The sequence below is a fragment of the Lissotriton vulgaris genome, chromosome 3_1, assembly GCF_964263255.1.
Source record: "Lissotriton vulgaris chromosome 3_1, aLisVul1.2, whole genome shotgun sequence".
Classification (NCBI taxonomy): Eukaryota; Metazoa; Chordata; class Amphibia; order Caudata; family Salamandridae; genus Lissotriton; species Lissotriton vulgaris.
Genome location: NC_141689.1, coordinates 1,156,350,737 through 1,156,370,973, shown reverse-complemented (window position 1 = coordinate 1,156,370,973; position 20,237 = coordinate 1,156,350,737). Strand labels below are relative to the sequence as shown.

General features: G+C 44.0%; 1 protein-coding gene across 1 annotated transcript in view; it reads left to right on the top strand.

Moving 5' to 3' along the window:
- The window catches only part of LOC147727606 (thioredoxin-like), a 349,562-nt gene that overhangs the window by 227,753 nt on the left and 101,572 nt on the right, over positions 1–20,237 (top strand). The window contains exon 5 of the mRNA XM_086963653.1: positions 5,215–5,280. Within this exon, the coding sequence (XP_086819779.1) occupies positions 5,215–5,280 (66 nt within the window). The remainder of the gene's footprint in view (positions 1–5,214; positions 5,281–20,237) is intronic.

Genomic DNA, 20,237 nt, shown 5'->3' with positions numbered 1-20,237 from the left:
CTACAGAGCAACACAAACATACAACCACAAAACGATAAAACCATTGCAAGTAACAAAATACACTCGATGCTACAACAGCCCTAAAAGTGTTGAAACAGGTTTAAATGTACTCCAGCCCAGCTTTGAAGTAAGTCAAGAATCAGACATGGCCAACAACGCGTTCTGCATCATCGCCCATAAAAAACAGTAAAGATTATTAAAAAATAAGTTAACAGTTTAAACTTTTTGTAATTAAATATAAAAAGTTTGTAAGCTAAAAACAAATGGCCTTAGTTAGAGTTTGGCAGTCTGTTTACTACATTGCACAAGTAATGGATATCAAGTTTGCCTTATTACTATATCCTATGGCACTTGTGATATGGTAGACAAGATGTTCATTGTGTTTGTGATGGAGTAACCCCTCCATCAAACTCTAAATCAGGCTCATAATTTTTAACCAAGTTAACAAAAAATAAATACAAATAAAAACTTTAGGGTGAGTATTTTTTATTTATTATTTAAAAATTTCAATTTATTAATTAACCTAATATATTTAAATTGTTATTATTGAATACAAATTAAATTTGAAATAATAATACACTTTCACATTGTATTATAAGTTCCTGTGTGTTAATCAATATTTCAGGTATTTTCCATTTATAACATTCTTTAAAAGATTTTTTAAAACTATTCTTAAATTATAAACTTTAATACATTTCCCTAATTTCCCTATTGCGTGGTTTCTACTCCAATGAAGGAGATCTCTGCCAATAGGTTAAAAGTTACCTGTAATAACGTTTCATTCCTTGTAGGAGGCTCGCCCCCTCATTTAAGGAGGTGGAGAAACGCAAGTCTACACATTGGTGTAAATCTCCACCCGTAACTGGTAAATAGCAAAAAAGTAGAGAGTTACACATACGTATATGAGTAGATCAACATATGACTAAATATGCACGCAAATCAGGCCTATAGTATTTTGCTAATTCCTAGTACTTAAACACACTCGAAACTGCTGGCTATGCTTTTCTCTTTTCTTGGGAGAAGCCAGTGTTTATTTAAAAAAACCTTTTTAAACCCTTCTGCACAGTGGAATATGCCCCCATAAAATGCAGTTTCAAAAACTAGACAGATTTAGGTGACTGGTGTTATGGAGGTAACATTTCCTGTTTTTTCGTAGGTACTTTCCAGCACTAATCCTTTGCACGAGCTTTTACTGTGTTAACTTATTTGGAAGCACAAACCTGTCAGAAGGGCGTTTTTGGCCGTCATCTGTGCATTATTTCACCCTGCTGAGGCGGAAGCCGGGAGGTTCTCTCCTCTCTATTTTATACCCTGTGTGTTTTTAAACTTGTCACCACCACCTTATCTTGCTCGATTTACAGAGCGTTTTAGTGCCTCCTGATTTGTGGTGCCTTTCCGCTTGATTTAGAAGCGTTTCCTGGCAGACACCTCAGACGCATTTTTCTGCTGCCTGGGCCCGCTCTCAGCTGAGTACTGACGCTGAGAGTGTGGTCCCGGGGAGTTGAAGCCCAGACAGGGGCCATCTTGGGTGGGAGTAAGCGCTCTGCTGCGCTCTAGCTTCATATAAAAGGGGCATCTTTGCTGTCAGCGCCCTCGTAAGCTGTGCACTATTTCACCCTCCTGAGGCGGAAGCCCCCTCCTCTCTATTTTCATATAAAAGGGGATAGTCGTTCTCCGCGTAGCTGACGCATCTGGCAGACGCGCCGTACTCACGCCGGAGTCATGCCAGAGTCCTGCCCGTCTGCGCCCGTCTGCGCCCGTCAGCGCTAGGGGCCATGGACCCTGTATTATTTACGTCCGCTGGTGGTCTATACACTAGGGAGGAGTTACTCAGTCTCCGGCCACTGCCTTCTAATTGTGCACATCCCCTTTTGATCCGCTTTGCGGCCCCTCTCAGTGCTCATGTAACAACTTTGTGCTGCCTTCCCCCGCTCCTATTAGCGTCTTAACCAAACCTCCTCATATTGTTTCCGCTCCCCCTAAGCATTCGGCTACCCGTGACCTAAGGATCTGGCATCTTAATGTTAGGTCCATGGTCAAACATCATGCCGAAATCCATGACCTTTTTATGGAGGAGGCCCCTGATGTTTTCTTCATGACCGAAACCTGGTTGCATGATGATGCCAATGTTGTGACGAACCTAGCGACCCCTCCGGACTATTCCATCTACACCCATAATCGCAATTCTAGGGGAGGGGGCATTGCAGTGATGGTTAAATCATGCTACCCTTGAGTTTGGAAACAACTGGTCATAGCCGGCAGTGAGAGTGCTCAATTTGCAATTTCGATTAATGATCACTTTACCTTTTCAGGTCTTCTGATCTATAGGCCTCCTGGCAGTGACAGTATATTTAGAAATACTTTCCCAGATATAGTGAGCTCCTTGGCAGTTGGGTATGCTAACTTTAGTGTCTTCGGCGACCTTCATCTTCACTTTGAACTTTGCAACTCCTCTGCTATCAGTGGTATACTCGCCGACCTAGAGGCACTGCAGTTGAGACAGGTAGTCACTTATCCCACACATGAGGGTGGGCATACCTTGGACCCTATATTTACCAACCTGACTGGGGCTGTGACCTTGCCGCCAATTCAGTTGGCTTGGTCTGATCATCATCTGGTGGAATGTCAACTTGCTATCAGTGCCCCCCTTTTAAAATATCAGATAGGGTCATTTTAAAACGTCCTTGGAAGAAGTTAAAGCTCGAAGACTTTCATTGTTTGCTCGGCGAACATCCGCCTGGCCCTTTCAATGACGCTGAATCTGGCTACGATATCTTTTGTGACTGGGTCTCTCGGGCCCTTGACCTTCTGGTCCCTGCAACTTGGAGTAAATGTCGCTGTGGCGAATCTAGTCCTTGGTTTTATAGCGCCCTCTTGCTTTTAAAAAAATCATGTAAGCAAGCCGAAAGAGCTTGGCGTAAAACATATGAGACAGAGAAAAAATCTCTTTACTTAGCCAAAGGTAAGATATACCACAGGGCCATCTGCAGGGCCTGTGCGGCCTTTTACGCTCAAGAGTTTAAGCGTAGCTCCAACCCCACGAAGCTGATTTTTAAGGTCCTCAAAGATCTGACGGCTAAAAAAGCCCCAGCAGCTTAGATCTGTTCTGAATCTCACTGTGAGGCACTTGCTGGCTTCTTCCTGGATAAGGTGCAGGCCATCTATCGCTCCTTTTCTAGCTCTGCCTTCCAGAGTGAGGATCAGATGCCCAGTCCCACCATCAGTGTGGCCTTGTCTATACTCCCAGGTATCTCTGAGGTGGAGCTGGACAGGCTGGTGGCAAAAGTCAAATCAGGGTCTCCGGCGGATCCACTAAGACCTGCGCAGATGAGAGTGTCGGCTGCTATGTGTCTTCCTCCTATACAGGATCTTATTAATCTTTCTTACTCCACTGGCACAGTCTCCACTAAATGGAAACAGGCTTATGTCATGCCTCTATTAAAGAAACCGGTGTTGGACCCACTTAAATTGGAGAATTACCGTCCAATCTCTCTCCTCCTCTGGGCAGCTAAGATCGCTGAGGCTCATGTGAACGAGACCCTGTCTAAACATCTTCAAACTGCCAATATCCTTGACCCCTGCCAAAACGGGTTTCGGCCTGGTTATAGCACCGAGACAGCTCTCCTTGCCATGACAGAACACCTACGTACCGTGCTGGACTCCGGACAGACTGCGGCACTGGTGTTACTTGACCTCAGTGCCGCGTTTGACACAGTTTCACACTCGAGACTGCTGCGTCGTCTGGGAGAAGCAGGTGTCTCAGGGAGGGCACTGGACTGGTTTCGATCTTTTCTATCTGATCGTACCTTCCGGGTTGCTATTCCCCCATTTGAGTCCAAACCCTATTCCATCGAGCAGGGAGTACCTCAGGGGTCGGCACTCAGCCCCACGTTATTCAATCTTTATGTTCAGCCGCTGGCTGTGGTCGCCAAGCAGTGGGGCCTGAATACGGTCTCCTACGCTGACGACACGCAGCTGGCGGTTGCCCTCAGTGGGGAAGCCGACTCCATGGCCTCTAGGTTCAGAGAGGGTCTGATAGGAGTGGCAGGTTGGATGATGGAAAATTGTTTGCAGCTCAATGCAAAGAAAACAGAGGTTTTAATCATGGGTAAACACAGCAACCTCTGGGGCGATCATTGGTGGCCATCCGAGCTAGGCCCTACCCCCATTCCAGTGTCTGAGGTGAAAAATGTGGGTGTTTGGCTGGACCCTGCTCTTAGTTTCTGCGGACACACCAAAAAAGTAGCCGCTACCTGTTTTGGTATTTTGCGTGAGCTTAGGCCGGCCCTGAGATTTTTTGACTCCTCGACCAGACAGCTGATAATCCAGGCTGTCATTCTCTCGCGACTAGATTATGCGAGTTCACTTCTGCTGGGGGCCAATCAGGCAGAAATCATTCGGCTGCACTGTGTACAGAACGCTGCGGCGAGAGCCTTGGTGGGCCTACCCAGGTTCTGTTCGGCAAGAGCTACTATTTCTAAGCTCCATTGGCTACCTATGGCTCAAAGGATCGTGTTTAAAACTCTCTGCCTTTCTTTTAAAATTCCAAAATGTCTTCCCTCTTGATTTTGGCTAACCTTCTTACTATGTATGTCCCTTCTCGTTCCTTAAGGTCATTGGGCCAAAATCTGGTGATAGTTCCACGGATCAAACGCTCTCGGGCTGGAGGCCGATCATTCCGCTACCTTTTGGCTAAGCCCGGGAACTCTCTACCTGCCCATATTCGTGCCCTTAAGGACTTGTATGCTTTTAGTAGAGCCATCAAGACATTCCTCTTTCCTTCTGGCCCACTATAGTTTTCTGGTTTCTTTCTGTGCTTGTTTAGTTGTGTTTTGTTATTTTCTGCTGCCAGTTAAAGCGCCGGGACGCCCCTTTGCTGGGGCAGCTGTTTTGCGCTATAAAAATCTCAATAACATAACATAACATAACAATAACATAACATTATGGCATTAGGAGATATATTGCGGCTCTTGACTGCTCGAAAAATTATTCTCTGGAAGTATTGACTCACGTAAACAATTGGCTGCCCTATTACGAAAGAAATATCGTGACACCGGTTAATTAAATATATTAATGGTATAACTCCTGAAAAACGTGTCTAAATAATTATTTTGTGTAAAGATAGAACCATTTAGGTAAAGAGATAAGCACAGAGTAAAATCTCAGTCTGGTATGGAGGATGTTCTGACCTCATGTTTTCTTTCTGTGATGTAGGAACTGACTCGATACTTCCATATCTCATCAACACCGACATTCCAGTTCTACGTTAATGAAGAGAAGGTACAGTGACGCTGAAAAGGTTCCCTGAAAACATGTGGCATGATTGGTGCTGCATGTAACTAGTTGCGCGTGTGCAAGTAAAGCACGCTTACTTCTCTAGTCTTTGAAAATGAGGGCATCTACATGAAAAACAATAGGTTAATTAACAGTTTTGAATTAAGTCATACGTTAACAATTTTGAATTAAGACACGTGTGTAGAATTAATATATATTCTTGCACATAGCGAGAGAGCGAGTGGGAAAGAGACATTGAGCGAAAGAGTGAGAGTTGAGATACCCTGAATGGGAGAAAAGAGGCTTTAGTTAATTGAATACAAGGCATCAACACCCGTAATTCTAAAATTTCTAGACTAAGGCACAGATGCATCAAGCTGAAATCCGCTCGCAAAGGGTCAGATTCTCAGAATCTGCCCCTTTGCGACCGGTATTTTTACATTTGGGATGCACCATCCCAAATGCAAAAATCGCAATTTAAGAAATCGCAAAATTGTGATTACTTAAATTTCTATCGCATTTAAGGAATCTCAAATTGAGATTCCTTAAATGCAATGCATTAAAGTTAAAAAATTTGCGATTTCGCTAATAGGGGGCGCAAATTACCATGAAGTTGAACTTCATGGTAATTTGCAAAAACGTTGAAAAATACACTAAAGTGCATTTTTCAAAGTTCCATTTTACACACAGACCCATATGCAGATTTCAGGGGTGTAACGGGGTGTCCTTTTGACACCCTTGAAATTGCAATCTCAATTTGCGATTCTCTAATTGAGAATCGCAAATTGAGATTGTCTTGCCATTCATTCCTATGGGCCTCTAGGCCCATAGGAATGAATGGGGAGGTATTTCTTAATTGCGACTCGCAATTTGCGAGTCGCAATTAAGGAATTTTAAGAAATCGCTATTTTTTAAGCGAGTTCTTCTTGCATAGCATTTTGCTATTCCTTATTAGCGAATCGTTATTTTTCGCTAATAAGGAATCGCAAAATGGATGCTTGATGCATCTGGGGTAAGTTTACATGGTGTGAAACCCCTCTCTGCACATATTACTCGTTATTGGACTTGCATGCTCTGGTCTATCGATCCTAAAAATGCTGGTGTATTTTCTGAAAGTGTTATTGCGAAACACAACCATGGTAGTCCAGCAAGTTTCACAGACCAAGCTAAGGAAACAACAAAGTTTGGTGGGAGGAAAACGTGGTAGAGGAAAGAACAGTCCAATAAAGTTAAGTAGCGACCTCTGGCCCATGTTATGCCCTCACGGCCCCTGCTGGCATGGCATTTTTGATAGGACGAAAGTCTGAACAGTTCATCATTTCAGAAGATTCCTGAAGCATAAGTACTTAAGCTCAGATACCAATGAGGGGTCATGGGTATGTCACAGTCTTGAGCTTGCACACCCAGGGATCTTTCATCAATTAATTCATTTAATTAGTGGACTATGCATTCATGGATAATGTTGGCAGCCGATGAGCAGTGATTCCTGACTGTTGTGTAGTGAAAGTCTATTTTCTGCAGGAAATTTGCCTCCAATTCCCTGAAGCTTTTATATAGGCTATAAAGAATTTTGAATATGGTCCTGCTGCGCTGAGCTGTTTGTGCTGAGATCATGTGGACATTGCGGATTGCGGAAGCACTCTTCATTTCCTGGCGTACCTGTGTGCTCATATCTGCACGGAGTGACCGGGTGACATTTCAGCAGCATAGCGCCCTGATTGCGAGTGGCTCTTTCTTCTGGTTGAACTTTGTTTGTTGCTTGCCTATCTGTGGGGGACTACAAGTCCCAAGACTCCCTCCGCCCAGGCACACCTGGCCCAGACCATCACCACGCCTACAGCTCTAAGCGCATTGAAAACCGCTTGCCGAACCCGCTATCGCGGGTGCCGCTGCGCTGAGCTATTTGTGCTGAGATCGTGTGGACATTGCGGATTGCGGAAGCACTCTTCATTTCCTGGCGTACCTGTGTGCTCATATCTGCATGGAGTGACCGGGTGACATTTCAGCAGCATAGCGCCCTGATTGCGAGTGGCGCTTTCTTCTGGTTGAACTTTGTTTGTTGCTTGCCTATCTGTGGGGGACTACAAGTCCCAAGACTCCTTCCGCCCAGGCACACCTGGCCCGGGCCATCACCATGCCTACAGCTCTAAGCGCATTGAAAACGGCTTGCCGCACCCGCTTTCGCGGGTGCCGCTGCGCTGAGCTGTTTGTGCTGAGATCGTGTGGACATTGCGGATTGCGGAAGCACTCTTCATTTCCTGGCGTACCTGTGTGCTCATATCTGCACGGAGTGACCGGGTGACATTTCAGGAGCATAGCGCCCTGATTGCGAGTGGCGCTTTCTTCTGGTTGAACTTTGTTTGTTGCTTGCCTATCTGTGGGGGACCACAAGTCCCAAGACTCCCTCCGCCCAGGCACACAAAGGCCCGGACCATCACCACGCCTACAGCTCTAAGCGCATTATAAAAACGGCTTGCCGAACCCGCTATCGCGGGTGCCGCTGCGCTGAGCTGTTTGTGCTGAGATCGTGTGGACATTGCGGATTGCGGAAGCACTCTTCATTTCCTGGCGTACCTGTGTGCTCATATCTGCACGGAGTGACCGGGTGATATTTCAGCAGCATAGCGCCCTGATTGCGAGTGGTGCTTTCTTCTGGTTGAACTTTGTTTGTTGCTTGCCTATCGGTGGGGGACTACAAGTCCCAAGACTCCCTCCGCCCAGGCACACCTGGCCCGGACCATCACCACGCCTACAGCTCTAAGCGCATTGAAAACCGCTTGCCGCACCCGCTATCGCGGGTGCCGCTGCGCTGAGCTGTTTGTGCTGAGATCGTGTGGACATTGCGGATTGCGGAAGCACTCTTCATTTCCTGGCGTACCTGTGTGCTCATATCTGCATGGAGTGACCGGGTGACATTTCAGCAGCATAGCGCCCTGATTGCGAGTGGCGCTTTCTTCTGGTTGAACTTTGTTTGTTGCTTGCCTATCTGTGGGGGACTACAAGTCCCAAGACTCCCTCCGCCCAGGCACACCTGGCCCGGGCCATCACCATGCCTACAGCTCTAAGCGCATTGAAAACGGCTTGCCTCACCCGCTTTCGCGGGTGCCGCTGCGCTGAGCTGTTTGTGCTGAGATCGTGTGGACATTGCGGATTGCGGAAGCACTCTTCATTTCCTGGCGTACCTGTGTGCTCATATCTGCACGGAGTGACCGGGTGACATTTCAGCAGCATAGCGCCCTGATTGCGAGTGGTGCTTTCTTCTGGTTGAACTTTGTGTGTTGCTTGCCTATCTGTGGGGGACTACAAGTCCCAAGACTCCCTCCGCCCAGGCACACAAAGGCCCGGACCATCACCACGCCTACAGCTCTAAGCGCATTATAAAAACGGCTTGCCGAACCCGCTATCGCGGGTGCCGCTGCGCTGAGCTGTTTGTGCTGAGATCGTGTGGACATTGCGGATTGCGGAAGCACTCTTCATTTCCTGGCGTACCTGTGTGCTCATATCTGCACGGAGTGACCGGGTGACATTTCAGCAGCATAGCGCCCTGATTGCGAGTGGTGCTTTCTTCTGGTTGAACTTTGTTTGTTGCTTGCCTATCGGTGGGGGACTACAAGTCCCAAGACTCCCTCCGCCCAGGCACACCTGGCCCGGACCATCACCACGCCTACAGCTCTAAGCGCATTGAAAACCGCTTGCCGCACCCGCTATCGCGGGTGCCGCTGCGCTGAGCTGTTTGTGCTGAGATCGTGTGGACATTGCGGATTGCGGAAGCACTCTTCATTTCCTGGCGTACCTGTGTGCTCATATCTGCATGGAGTGACCGGGTGACATTTCAGCAGCATAGCGCCCTGATTGCGAGTGGCGCTTTCTTCTGGTTGAACTTTGTTTGTTGCTTGCCTATCTGTGGGGGACTACAAGTCCCAAGACTCCCTCCGCCCAGGCACACCTGGCCCGGGCCATCACCATGCCTACAGCTCTAAGCGCATTGAAAACGGCTTGCCTCACCCGCTTTCGCGGGTGCCGCTGCGCTGAGCTGTTTGTGCTGAGATCGTGTGGACATTGCGGATTGCGGAAGCACTCTTCATTTCCTGGCGTACCTGTGTGCTCATATCTGCACGGAGTGACCGGGTGACATTTCAGCAGCATAGCGCCCTGATTGCGAGTGGTGCTTTCTTCTGGTTGAACTTTGTGTGTTGCTTGCCTATCTGTGGGGGACTACAAGTCCCAAGACTCCCTCCGCCCAGGCACACCTGGCCCGGACCATCACCACGCCTACAGCTCTAAGCGCATTATAAAAACGGCTTGCCGCACCCGCTATCGCGGGTGCCGCTGCGCTGAGCTGTTTGTGCTGAGATCGTGTGGACATTGCGGATTGCGGAAGCACTCTTCATTTCCTGGCGTACCTGTGTGCTCATATCTGCACGGAGTGACCGGGTGACATTTCAGCAGCATAGCGCCCTGATTGCGAGTGGCGCTTTCTTCTGATTGAACTTTGTTTGTTGCTTGCCTATCGGTGGGGGACTACAAGTCCCAAGACTCCCTCCGCCTAGGCACACCTGGCCCGGACCATCACCACACCTACAGCTCTAAGCGCATTGAAAACGGCTTGCCGCACCCACTATCGCGGGTGCCGCTGCGCTGAGCTGTTTGTGCTGAGATCGTGGGGACATTGCGGATTGCGGAAGCACTCTTCATTTCCTGGCGTACCTGTGTGCTCATATCTGCACGGAGTGACCGGGTGACATTTCAGCAGCATAGCGCCCTGATTGCGAGTGGCGCTTTCTTCTGGTTGAACTTTGTTTGTTGCTTGCCTATCGGTGGGGGACTACAAGTCCCAAGACTCCCTCCGCCCAGGCACACCTGGCCCGGACCATCACCACGCCTACAACCCTAAGCGTGATTTAACTGACAACCATTTCCGCTTCGCAGGAGCGCGCGGGAGCGCCGGGCTAAGCCCGGGCAAAGGGCGGGCCCTCTGTGGCCCTCGGTGACTGAGGTAGGCTGGGCTGGGCCCCGTTATTTTCATTTATTCTCCAGTATACGCCTGGTGGCTCAGACAAAGTAATTCCACGAGAAGTTAAAAGTTGCTTTACGTTCCACTGACAGTGACTGCAAGCTGGTTTCAGTCGTATAACCAATAACTAATCTATTTTATGGTGTTTACATAAATTTTATTCTACTCTCTTCTGGAAAAATATTATTTCATAAACGACGTAGTGTGGGAATCTTTTGCAGAAGATGACCAAAAAACTCCGCTCTGGGAGATTGGTGGGGGGTAGAACTTGTGCCAAAACAAAATCTAATCCCCTGCGAAATAAATCAGTGAATAATCACCTATTAAAGGGACAATGTCAGCTTTTTGAGTTATGGGAAAAACCTGTGGATAAAAACTCTTTTGCTGCTGGAAAGGAAGCTTTAGCCTCTGTTATTCAGGAGGGTCACAATCAAGTTGTTGATACTACGACACCCCTCTCCTTGATGATAGAGCCACCCCAAGCGGAAATCATTGATAGTTCCTGCCTTGTGCATTCCGAAGAGGATGGGGTTATTAAGCCTCTCGCACTTTCCATGGAAGGTAAACAAGCGAACAATCCTGGTCTTCCTCAAGCTTCTTCCCCGAATGTTATGGAAGGTGAAGCCTCCTCACTGCTTTCCATTGACCTTGAACTTTGCGGCCGCTATGTGAAGGCAGTTAGTTTGGAGGCTCCAGAAATTAGTAAACCTCCTGGGGGTGCTACTCCATCGGGGCTATTGTTATATAGCAGTACTCCATCATTAAATAGGCAGGATATGTCCGACTTGTTAAATGCTTCCAGGAGTCCGGCTCTCAACCTTTCCGGCATTTGTCCTCCTGTTGGGACAGGCGATAAACCTTTATCGGAATCTCTGATTGCTTTGGAACATTTGTTAGCCTCCATATTATTTCTTTTGGGGAAATTTGTAGGTAGTTCTGATTGTATCTTGGACTCCGTTACTCAAATTTTGAATACTCTGCTACAAAAAGCACCTGAAACGAGGAATGTTCCCTTCCCCACGGTCGATACTAACTTGATAAAGGGGAAAACAAAGGTGCACATAGAGAATTCCGATATAAAGGCACCAGTATCAGTACATGAAAGCAACGTCATGGGCTTGCCTGTAAGAGCCGCGTCCAATTGCGTAATGAATTCTGATCTGGAGATAGAGGAAGAAATTATATCTAGCTCTGGCTGTAAAGTTGTACAAGAACTATTTCCTATTTTCATTTCGGAAAATAATAAAGAGTACTCTGAGGACAAGCAAGAAGTAAAGGAAAAAAACGGAAAACATAAAAATAATAAAAGAAACAAAAGGAAACTGTGCCGCAAGCACAGGAAGAAAAGACAGAGGCGGATAATCTTCCAAAACTCTATAGTCCTTAATGATAAGGAAGATAAAGCCACTGAACCAATCCCGATGACCGCAAAGGTGGCTAGTGAATCCAGCCCTCCTTGTCGTGCCCCAGAGATTACTTGTAATATCCTGCCTACGACTATGGAAGATCCACCACAAAAGGATGTTCTTAGTTCAAATACCTCCCCAGTGTTGGAAATAAGGAGCTCTAATCAAGATAAACTTGGGTCGCTTAACCCTTTGGCCTCTCCCTTTTCTCTTACAGCTGGGGCTGGGGATCAACCATTTCCTTTATCGGAGCCAAAAGATTTAATGTCTTATGTGGACACTTTTGTTTTGGACTTTCTTCCCTTATTTGATGTGGATTTACCATTAAACAGAGCATGGTTACTTAAACGCTTCAGTGAGGTGGATAGTCTCCACCTTATCCAATCAAGTGACATTGAGTTAGTCTCTTTGTTAGGGGGAGATAGTGTCTCACGTATAAGGGTCAAATTTTACTCTAAAATTATTGTAAATCTGATTTTACAGCAAGCGGAGAATTTCCAATGTACAGGTATTGATGTCCTTCCTATTCTTAGCTTTGGTTACATCCACTCTCCCCATAGGATGCCTCAAAAGGGTGATAGACAAAATGGGGTATCCTCACCACTCAAAGATCTAAAGATTTGGGTTTCTAAAGGGAAACGTTTGGTCTCCCAGGTAAAGCCACTTCCACTGACTCAGAACTCTTCTCTAATAGAGGACACTAATCGGTGGAATTGGCTGCATAATGCCTTATCGTCTAAGACCTCAGATAACCCCAAATTGTTTCATCATCTTTAACAATCAATTGAAAATCATTTCTTGGAACGCAGCTGGGATACATAGTAGTCCAGAGAAACTTGAGTTTCTATTTACGCTGGGAGCAAACGTGATTTGCATTCAAGAAACTTGGTGTACCGATAATATTGATGTCAGAAAGGACTACTATGTATTGGAAGTGCCGGCTGCCCCATCCAAGAAAGGTCACGCTAAAGGGGGGATCGCTTGTTTATTATCTAATAAATTTCACTGGAAATTCTCCCACTATATTGACCCAAGTAACCTCTTTCAAGCTATAACAATAGCAAATCTCCCTACATATTTAAAGAAGCCCTCTGTCGTAATCATTAATGTGTATATTCCTCCAGAAGAGCGTTTTAACGGTTTATTGAAGCATGTCATCCAATATATCGGCCAGATCAAAAATACTTCACCTTCACCAGAAGTTATCCTAGTAGGAGATTTAAACTGTAAAATATCTAATACTAGTTTGAATCTCTTTAGAAATAAAGCCAAAGAAGAGGCGCATTTTATACCACAACCCCTCTTTCCAGATAAAATAGTAACCAATAAAAGAGGGAAGATTCTGCTAGAAGAATTATCGGCAGTTGAGGGGCTTATTTTAAATGGGAGATTCCCCTCAGACGTGCCTGCGGAATTCACTCATAAGTCCCCTTTTAGGCCCTCTATTCTTGATTATGCGATCTCGGACTATGACATTTTCCCTTGCATCCAGGATCTCATGATAGTCCCCACAACGTTGAGTGATCATAACATAATCCTCCTAACTATTTCTCTAAAACCTCCGCCTACAGCATCATGGTCCCTTAATAGTAATGATGCTACTTTCCATGCATCCTCTGGAAGATGCTTTTGGAACCCATCTGCCATTTCTGGGGTGCATACCATTCTATGTAAAACCATACTAGAACTCAATGCTTGGCACGGTTTGGAAATTGTTAATTTTGAAAGATTCATGCAGAACATTATCCTGGATGTGAAAATGGTTAGCTGTCCCATGAAAAGGGTAGTTCTGCCTAGTGCCTTGCGCACCTTGAATAAAGAAATAAATAAATTAGTCCGAGAGCAATTCCTAGGTAGATCTGGTGAACGGGAAAAAGAAATATCTAGGTGAAAAAGAAAGAGACTTAGACTAAAAGCGAAAATAAAAAAGGAGAAGGAAGATACAGTTTGGATTAACCTGAGGGAATCAGTAGCGCATGGCAAGATTCGTGAATTTTGGTCCATAATTGGGAAGGGATGTGGCACTAGATTAAATCCTTGCCCAATTCCTATAGCTGAAGAGGTATGGACCTCTTATATCCGGGAGCTTTATGGAGGGAATGGCATTTCTGGGGATGATTGTGCCCCTGATTTAACATCTGAAGGAGTGATTAAGTATCCATCGGAGGAAACAATAGAAATTGCCATAAAGAATATGCGCTCCTCCGGCGCAATGGGTCCTGACGAACTCCCCATGACAGTTTTGAAGCAGGATCCCTCTCTGTGGAGTAAAATTCTTCACCCATTGTTTAAATCCTGTTTTGATTCTATAAAAGTACCAGCATCCTGGAGGGGAAGTATTCTGGTCCCCATTTTTAAGAAGGGATCGAGGGATAGCCCCAGTAATTACCGTTTGATTGCTCTCCTCGACTCAATCGGTAAGGTTTTTGCGAAATGTCTTTTAAATCTACTTTCCGACTGGGTTGAGGAAAACAATATTTTGCCACTCGAACAAACTGGATTTCGTAGGGACCACGGCACCCTAGATAATCTCACCGCCCTACATGTGATATCGGACAAATACACGCAAGTGAGAGGGGGGGTGGTGTACGCTGCTTTTATTGATTTCTCCACGGCGTTCGATAAAGTGGATCGTAGATCGCTGTGGAGAAAATTAGCAGCCCTTGGGGTACCATCTCACTTATTAGACCTTGTTCATACACTTCATACGGAAACTTGGTGTAGGGTGCCCCAAGGGGGCGAAAGGGGTCTCTCCGCCTGAATTCCCTCTTTAAACGACCTCAAACAAGGCTGTCTTTTGGCGCCTCTTTTGTTCTCCCTATACACGCAGGACCTGCCTGCCGCCTTGTCTGTCTGTGAGGGTATTGCTCCAGTGATAGGGGGGGGCCCTATCTCTTGTTTGATGTATGCCGATGACATTCTTGTTTTAGATTTAACGCCAAAAGGTCTTGCAAATAGGCTGCAAGCTCTTTATGCTTTTGCTGTTTCCCACTCTATGAAGATCAACATATCTAAAAGTAAAATTATGTGAATAGTTGGGAAAAAGAAGTGCCGCTCTGAAAACTTTGGATGGTATATTGGTGGCCAAAAACTAGAGGTTGTTAAATCTTACACTTTTTGGGGGAAAATCATCGCGGCTTATCATTCAATAATGGCCGCCGACATTCTTTCAGCTCAGTCCCTCTTTGCTGTTGAATGAGTTAGCTAAACATAGTAAAAGGATTCGTTACACGAATGCGCTATCGGCATAAACATTTGAGCAAGAAAGCTATCACGGAGCTGGCTAACGTTCCTCTCGGTAAGCTGATTGATTTAGACCTTCATAAAGTGGTAATATGTGAAGGCTGCTTATTTAGATGACCGTTCACTAAACTCGGTATCCATTTATTTTGTTTTCCCTTCAGTATGAGAGAAAACGCTGGTACAAGCGAGTCCATAACGCTAAATTCGAGGCTCGCAGGTAAACCCACCTTTCTTTAATAAATTAGAACAAACTCGCACTGAAATTAAATTGTTTGCAATAGACTTATTGCAATTGTTACTTTGTTTGAACCCCAATAGAACCCACACACTCGGCTGCGCACACAAGACCATACAGGTGAGCTTTGTGCCTTAAATTAAAACGCATATAACAGGCATTATGAGGAGAGTTTTTTTACGTGTACATTTTTGCTCATTTGCAGATAAGTTCGCTCTACCTAGAAATTCAGGTAATTTTCGTGCCCACTATTTCCAACCACATAATTTTTACAAGATGAATCGTGTGACTGATTCTTCTTTTTTCCTGTTCGTTTTTTTGACCCTTCAGATTCTATATATTTAGCAGATATAAACATCTAAGACAACCAGTTATCTGGGTAAGACATTTAAACAAACATTTAAGATTGCACAGCACATCTCTTCGAGAGCTTCCAGATTAATAGAGCTTCCTTTTCTTTCCTTTCCTTTCCTTTTCCCCTAGACCCCTGACGAAGGGGTGTAAACCCCGAAATGCATTGGGTTACAAGAGTAATTGTGTTGTATTAAAACTGTTTTGAAAAATGTATATGATTTACTCACATTGATTATTGATTTTTGACACATTGTCCAAAAATGATGTAAATGGATTTTATCAACTAAACTCGTGATGATTTAACGATAAAGTAAAATTTGAAAAATGGTTTCATTTGTATAAATAAATTACTCGTTGTGCGCACTAGAGTCCTGGTGATCTAGCGATCCCAGGCCATGTTCATTGATACATAAGGGTTCAGCAGGCACTAATCTAGTGCTGCACACATATCGAACTAACTAGAAATTTTGAACAATTGAGTGCAATACCCCCAACCACATATACATTGATTTTTCACTGCACCCGCAGGGTATTAGCACCATAGAGAAAAATGTTGTTTGACTCAATAGCAGCAATAACGGACAACTGGGCCAATGTTAAAGCATATACTCCGGATGAAGCGACACAAATTTATAAGTTAATCAAGGAGGCCAAATCATTTGATACACAAGGAGGCTCAGTTGTACAACAACTAAAACAATTGGAATATTTGTCTAAGCGTGAACTCAATCAACGTCTACACCCAACTACCCTCATTCAGTACCATCGTGTTACAAGAATCCCGCGAGGATTAAGGCTAGCAATTAGACCTATGCTCTACAGACTTAACAGCAATCCACAATTTATGGAGAAATGGTTCGAGATTCTGAACAAGTGTTCCCTGGATTTAATATTATTGCTCATTGAGGAACTTGCTAAAACAATAAAAGATCTAGAGGAGGAAATATACAACATAAAAAAAGAACTGTCGGAAAGGATAGAAGAAGATGATTGGAGTAAATATCTGGAAGAAATAGATACGAAATTGGAAAAGTATGGCAAAGAATTGCAGGAGACCAAATTGCGTAAATTTAAACGCGATACTATCGATTATAAATTAAATGAGGCCTATACCTGGGCAGAAGTTTACGCGAAAAGACGATTTGCTGGGAAAAAGCAACAAACAACTTCATCTCAGGAAAGTATGGTGTCTGATAGTGACGCAAGCACCTCAAGACAACCCTTAACGCAAGAACAGGCACGAAAAAAAGATTCAGAAAAAACGGTAACGATAGACCTGGCATCCACATCCTCTTTGGATCCTTTTTTAGAGAAGGGCACGAACCTTGGCAAACCACCGGATCAAACAACGCCACAGATTGGCGACAAAAAACGAGAAGAGGACAAGGTAAAAGAAAAAGAGAAAGAACAAGCAAAGAAACAGGGACTACGGAGCCAGAGCAAAACATAATAACCAATATTTCTAAATACGCATTATCCAAATTTGAGATCCAGCTACTAAACAAAGGACCCACTTTTGTAAGCACATATCGTACGAATGAACTGGAAACCGAGGTGGCCTTTTTCAAATTCATGAGAATATTGCGTTTAAAATACTTCTTTACCATTCTGAATCCCATTGAATCACCAGATAATGTAGCCGAACAGTTCAAACTCAAAAGCAACTTTATGGCACCAGTTTCTCACAAAAGTTTGGATTTATTCGAAACTTTGGTCAAGGCAGACATGACAAAAATCCAGTACAAAAGCAAATAAAAAAATTTGACACAAGCGGAACAAAGTGCTTTGCGTGCCTTGAGCAACAATAAAGAAATCATTATCCAAAAGGCAGACAAAGGGGGAGGCCTTGTCATCATGGACACCGATTTTTACATCATTAAAGGCAATGAACATGTGCAAGATATTGAAGTTTACCAAAGACTTTCACAAGATCCGACAAATGAGATATGTCAGAATTTGGATTTGATTCTTGATAAAGCTGAGGAATTAGGTTGGATCACGCTGGCAACAAAAAGATATCTCAGACAAGTCTATCCGAGGAGACCAAAAATTTATTTTTTGCCAAAAGTGCACAAACAACTGCAAAATCCCCCCATCAGGCCTATTGTATCTGGTTGTTCGTCAATTTTTGAAAATTTGGGTATCTTTATTGATTCGCATATGCAAGCATTCCTACAAAATTGGCCTACATATCTGGAGGACACATCACATTTTCTGAGAGGCTTGACTTCTCTTAATTTGGAAGAGCAAGAGAATTTAACACTCTGTACAATTGACGTAGTGTCATTGTATACATCGATTCCCCATAAATTGGGCCTAGAGGCTATGGAATGGGCCCTGCTGAGGTAGGACAAACCTGTAGAAACAAAATATCTGATTATGCAACTGCTGGAGTTTTGCCTAAATAACAGCTATTTCATTTGGCAAAATGAATACTACACCCAACTAAGTGGCACTGCAATGGGCTTTCCAGGAGCCTGTATCTACGCAAATATATTCATGGCTAAATTCGAATTGGAGTACATATTGGAAGACAGTACCTGGAATGAAGGCATCTTATACTATAAACGGTATATAGATGATATCTTTCTAATATGGAAGAAACCAATTACAGACCTCAGGAGAAATATTGACAGCTTGAATCTTGTGAATCCTAGGATAAAGTTCACAAGCCAGATGAGCACCACGACAATTCCATTCTTGGATGTATCAGTTGGAATAAAAGGTAACACTATTGTCACAGAACTGTATAAAAACCCCACAGACAAAAATACATCATTACAATATGGAAGTTTCCATCCGTGAAAGATAACCTTCCAATATCTCAATTTATGAGAATAAAAAGAATTTCATCTGATGAAGCACAATGCCTAAAGAACTTTGAACATCAAAAACAATGTTATCTCGAAAGAGGATATCCAGAAAAACTTATTACGATGCAAATGGAAAGAGTCAAGGCAATACCACGAGGGGAACTATTGCAAAAGAAGATAAAGGTTTCCAACAAGAGAATGGTGTTCACATCTAAATACTCCACCGCATCAAGGGACATAAAAAGAACTATAATTAAAAGATGGGATATCCTACAAATGGAAAGTGATTTTGGAATACTCTACAAACAAAAACCATTGTTTGCCTACAAAAGATCGCAAAACTTGAAAGAATATTTGAATAAAGCAGGAAACATGGAACTTTGTGTAGACACTCCCAAAGGCACAACGAAGTGCTACAATTGTAAAAATTGTAATAATGTAATCACTGGAAGCACGTTGTTACATCCACGGACAGGGGAGAGAATCACTTTGAGACATTCAGCAAACTGCAACGCAGAGAATGTGGTCTACTCAATCAAGTGCCCCTGTGGGCTGTTATATGTTGGCAAAACAGATCGGAGACTAAAAATCCGTTTGTCAGAACACAAAAGTAGAATTTGAAACAAAAACTTGACGTCACCACTTGCAAGGCATTGGGCTGAGATGAGTCATACCATAGCGCAAATTCGCTTTCAAATCATCGAACAAGTTCCGCAACGTCTGGGACTAGATAATGCAAAAATTCTACTGAGAAGGGAGACTTTCTGGATTCGCAGGCTTCAGACCCTGGCCCCTGATGGGCTTAATGATAAATTGGACATGATATGTTTCCTATGAACACAAATCCAGGCACAGTTCATGAATAAGCCGAGTTTTCAAAGCTGAAACTAATACAGTGTTACTTAAAACAGTTTGCAAAAACACACAAATCTAGACACATATATAAATAGCCGAGTTCTCAAAGGAGAAACTAACACAGTGTTACATAACAACAGGTTGTAATAAAGCACATTATGTATTATTTTCACTAAGCATCGGAAATTGTTAACTTCATTATTTATTTTGAGTGTTTATGTGTCAATACAAATATTCCTGACAAAACTTAATTAGCTTTCAAATATTCCTGTATTGATGATTAGGTAATGTAATGACTATAGACTTATTCTCCTCTCTTACTCAAACTAATGCTTACTGTTTTCTCTTCAACACACTATGAGCACTAGCAGCAATGTTCTCAACAATACATTTAGTAGTCAACAACAACCCCATTTAATAATGGCCGCTGTCATTTTACAGCTCAGTCCCTCTTCACTGTTGAGTGAAATAGTTCAACATGGCAAAAGGACCCGCTACACAAACGCGTTATCGGCACAAACATTAGCAGCAACTTTCTCATCAATGCATTTAGTAGCCAGAAACATCCCCATTCAATAATGGCCGCCGACATTCTTTCAGCTCAGTCCCTCTTTGCTGTTGAATGAGTTAGCTAAACATAGTAAAAGGATCCGTTACACGAATGCGCTATCGGCATAAACATTTGAGCAAGAACGCTATCACGGAGCTGGCTAACGTTCCTCTCTGTAAGCTGATTGATATAGACCTTCATAAAGTGGTAATATGTGAAGGCTGCTTATTTAGATGACCGTTCACTAAACTCGGTATCCATTTATTTTGTTTTCCCTTCAGTATGAGAGAAAACGCTGGTACAAGCGAGTCCATAACACTAAATTCGAGGCTCGCAGGTAAACCCACCTTTCTTTAATAAATTAGAACAAACTCGCACTGAAATTAAATTGTTTGCAATAGACTTATTGCAATTGTTACTTTGTTTGAACCCCAATAGAACCCACACACTCGGCTGCGCACACAAGACCATACAGGTGAGCTTTGTGCCTTAA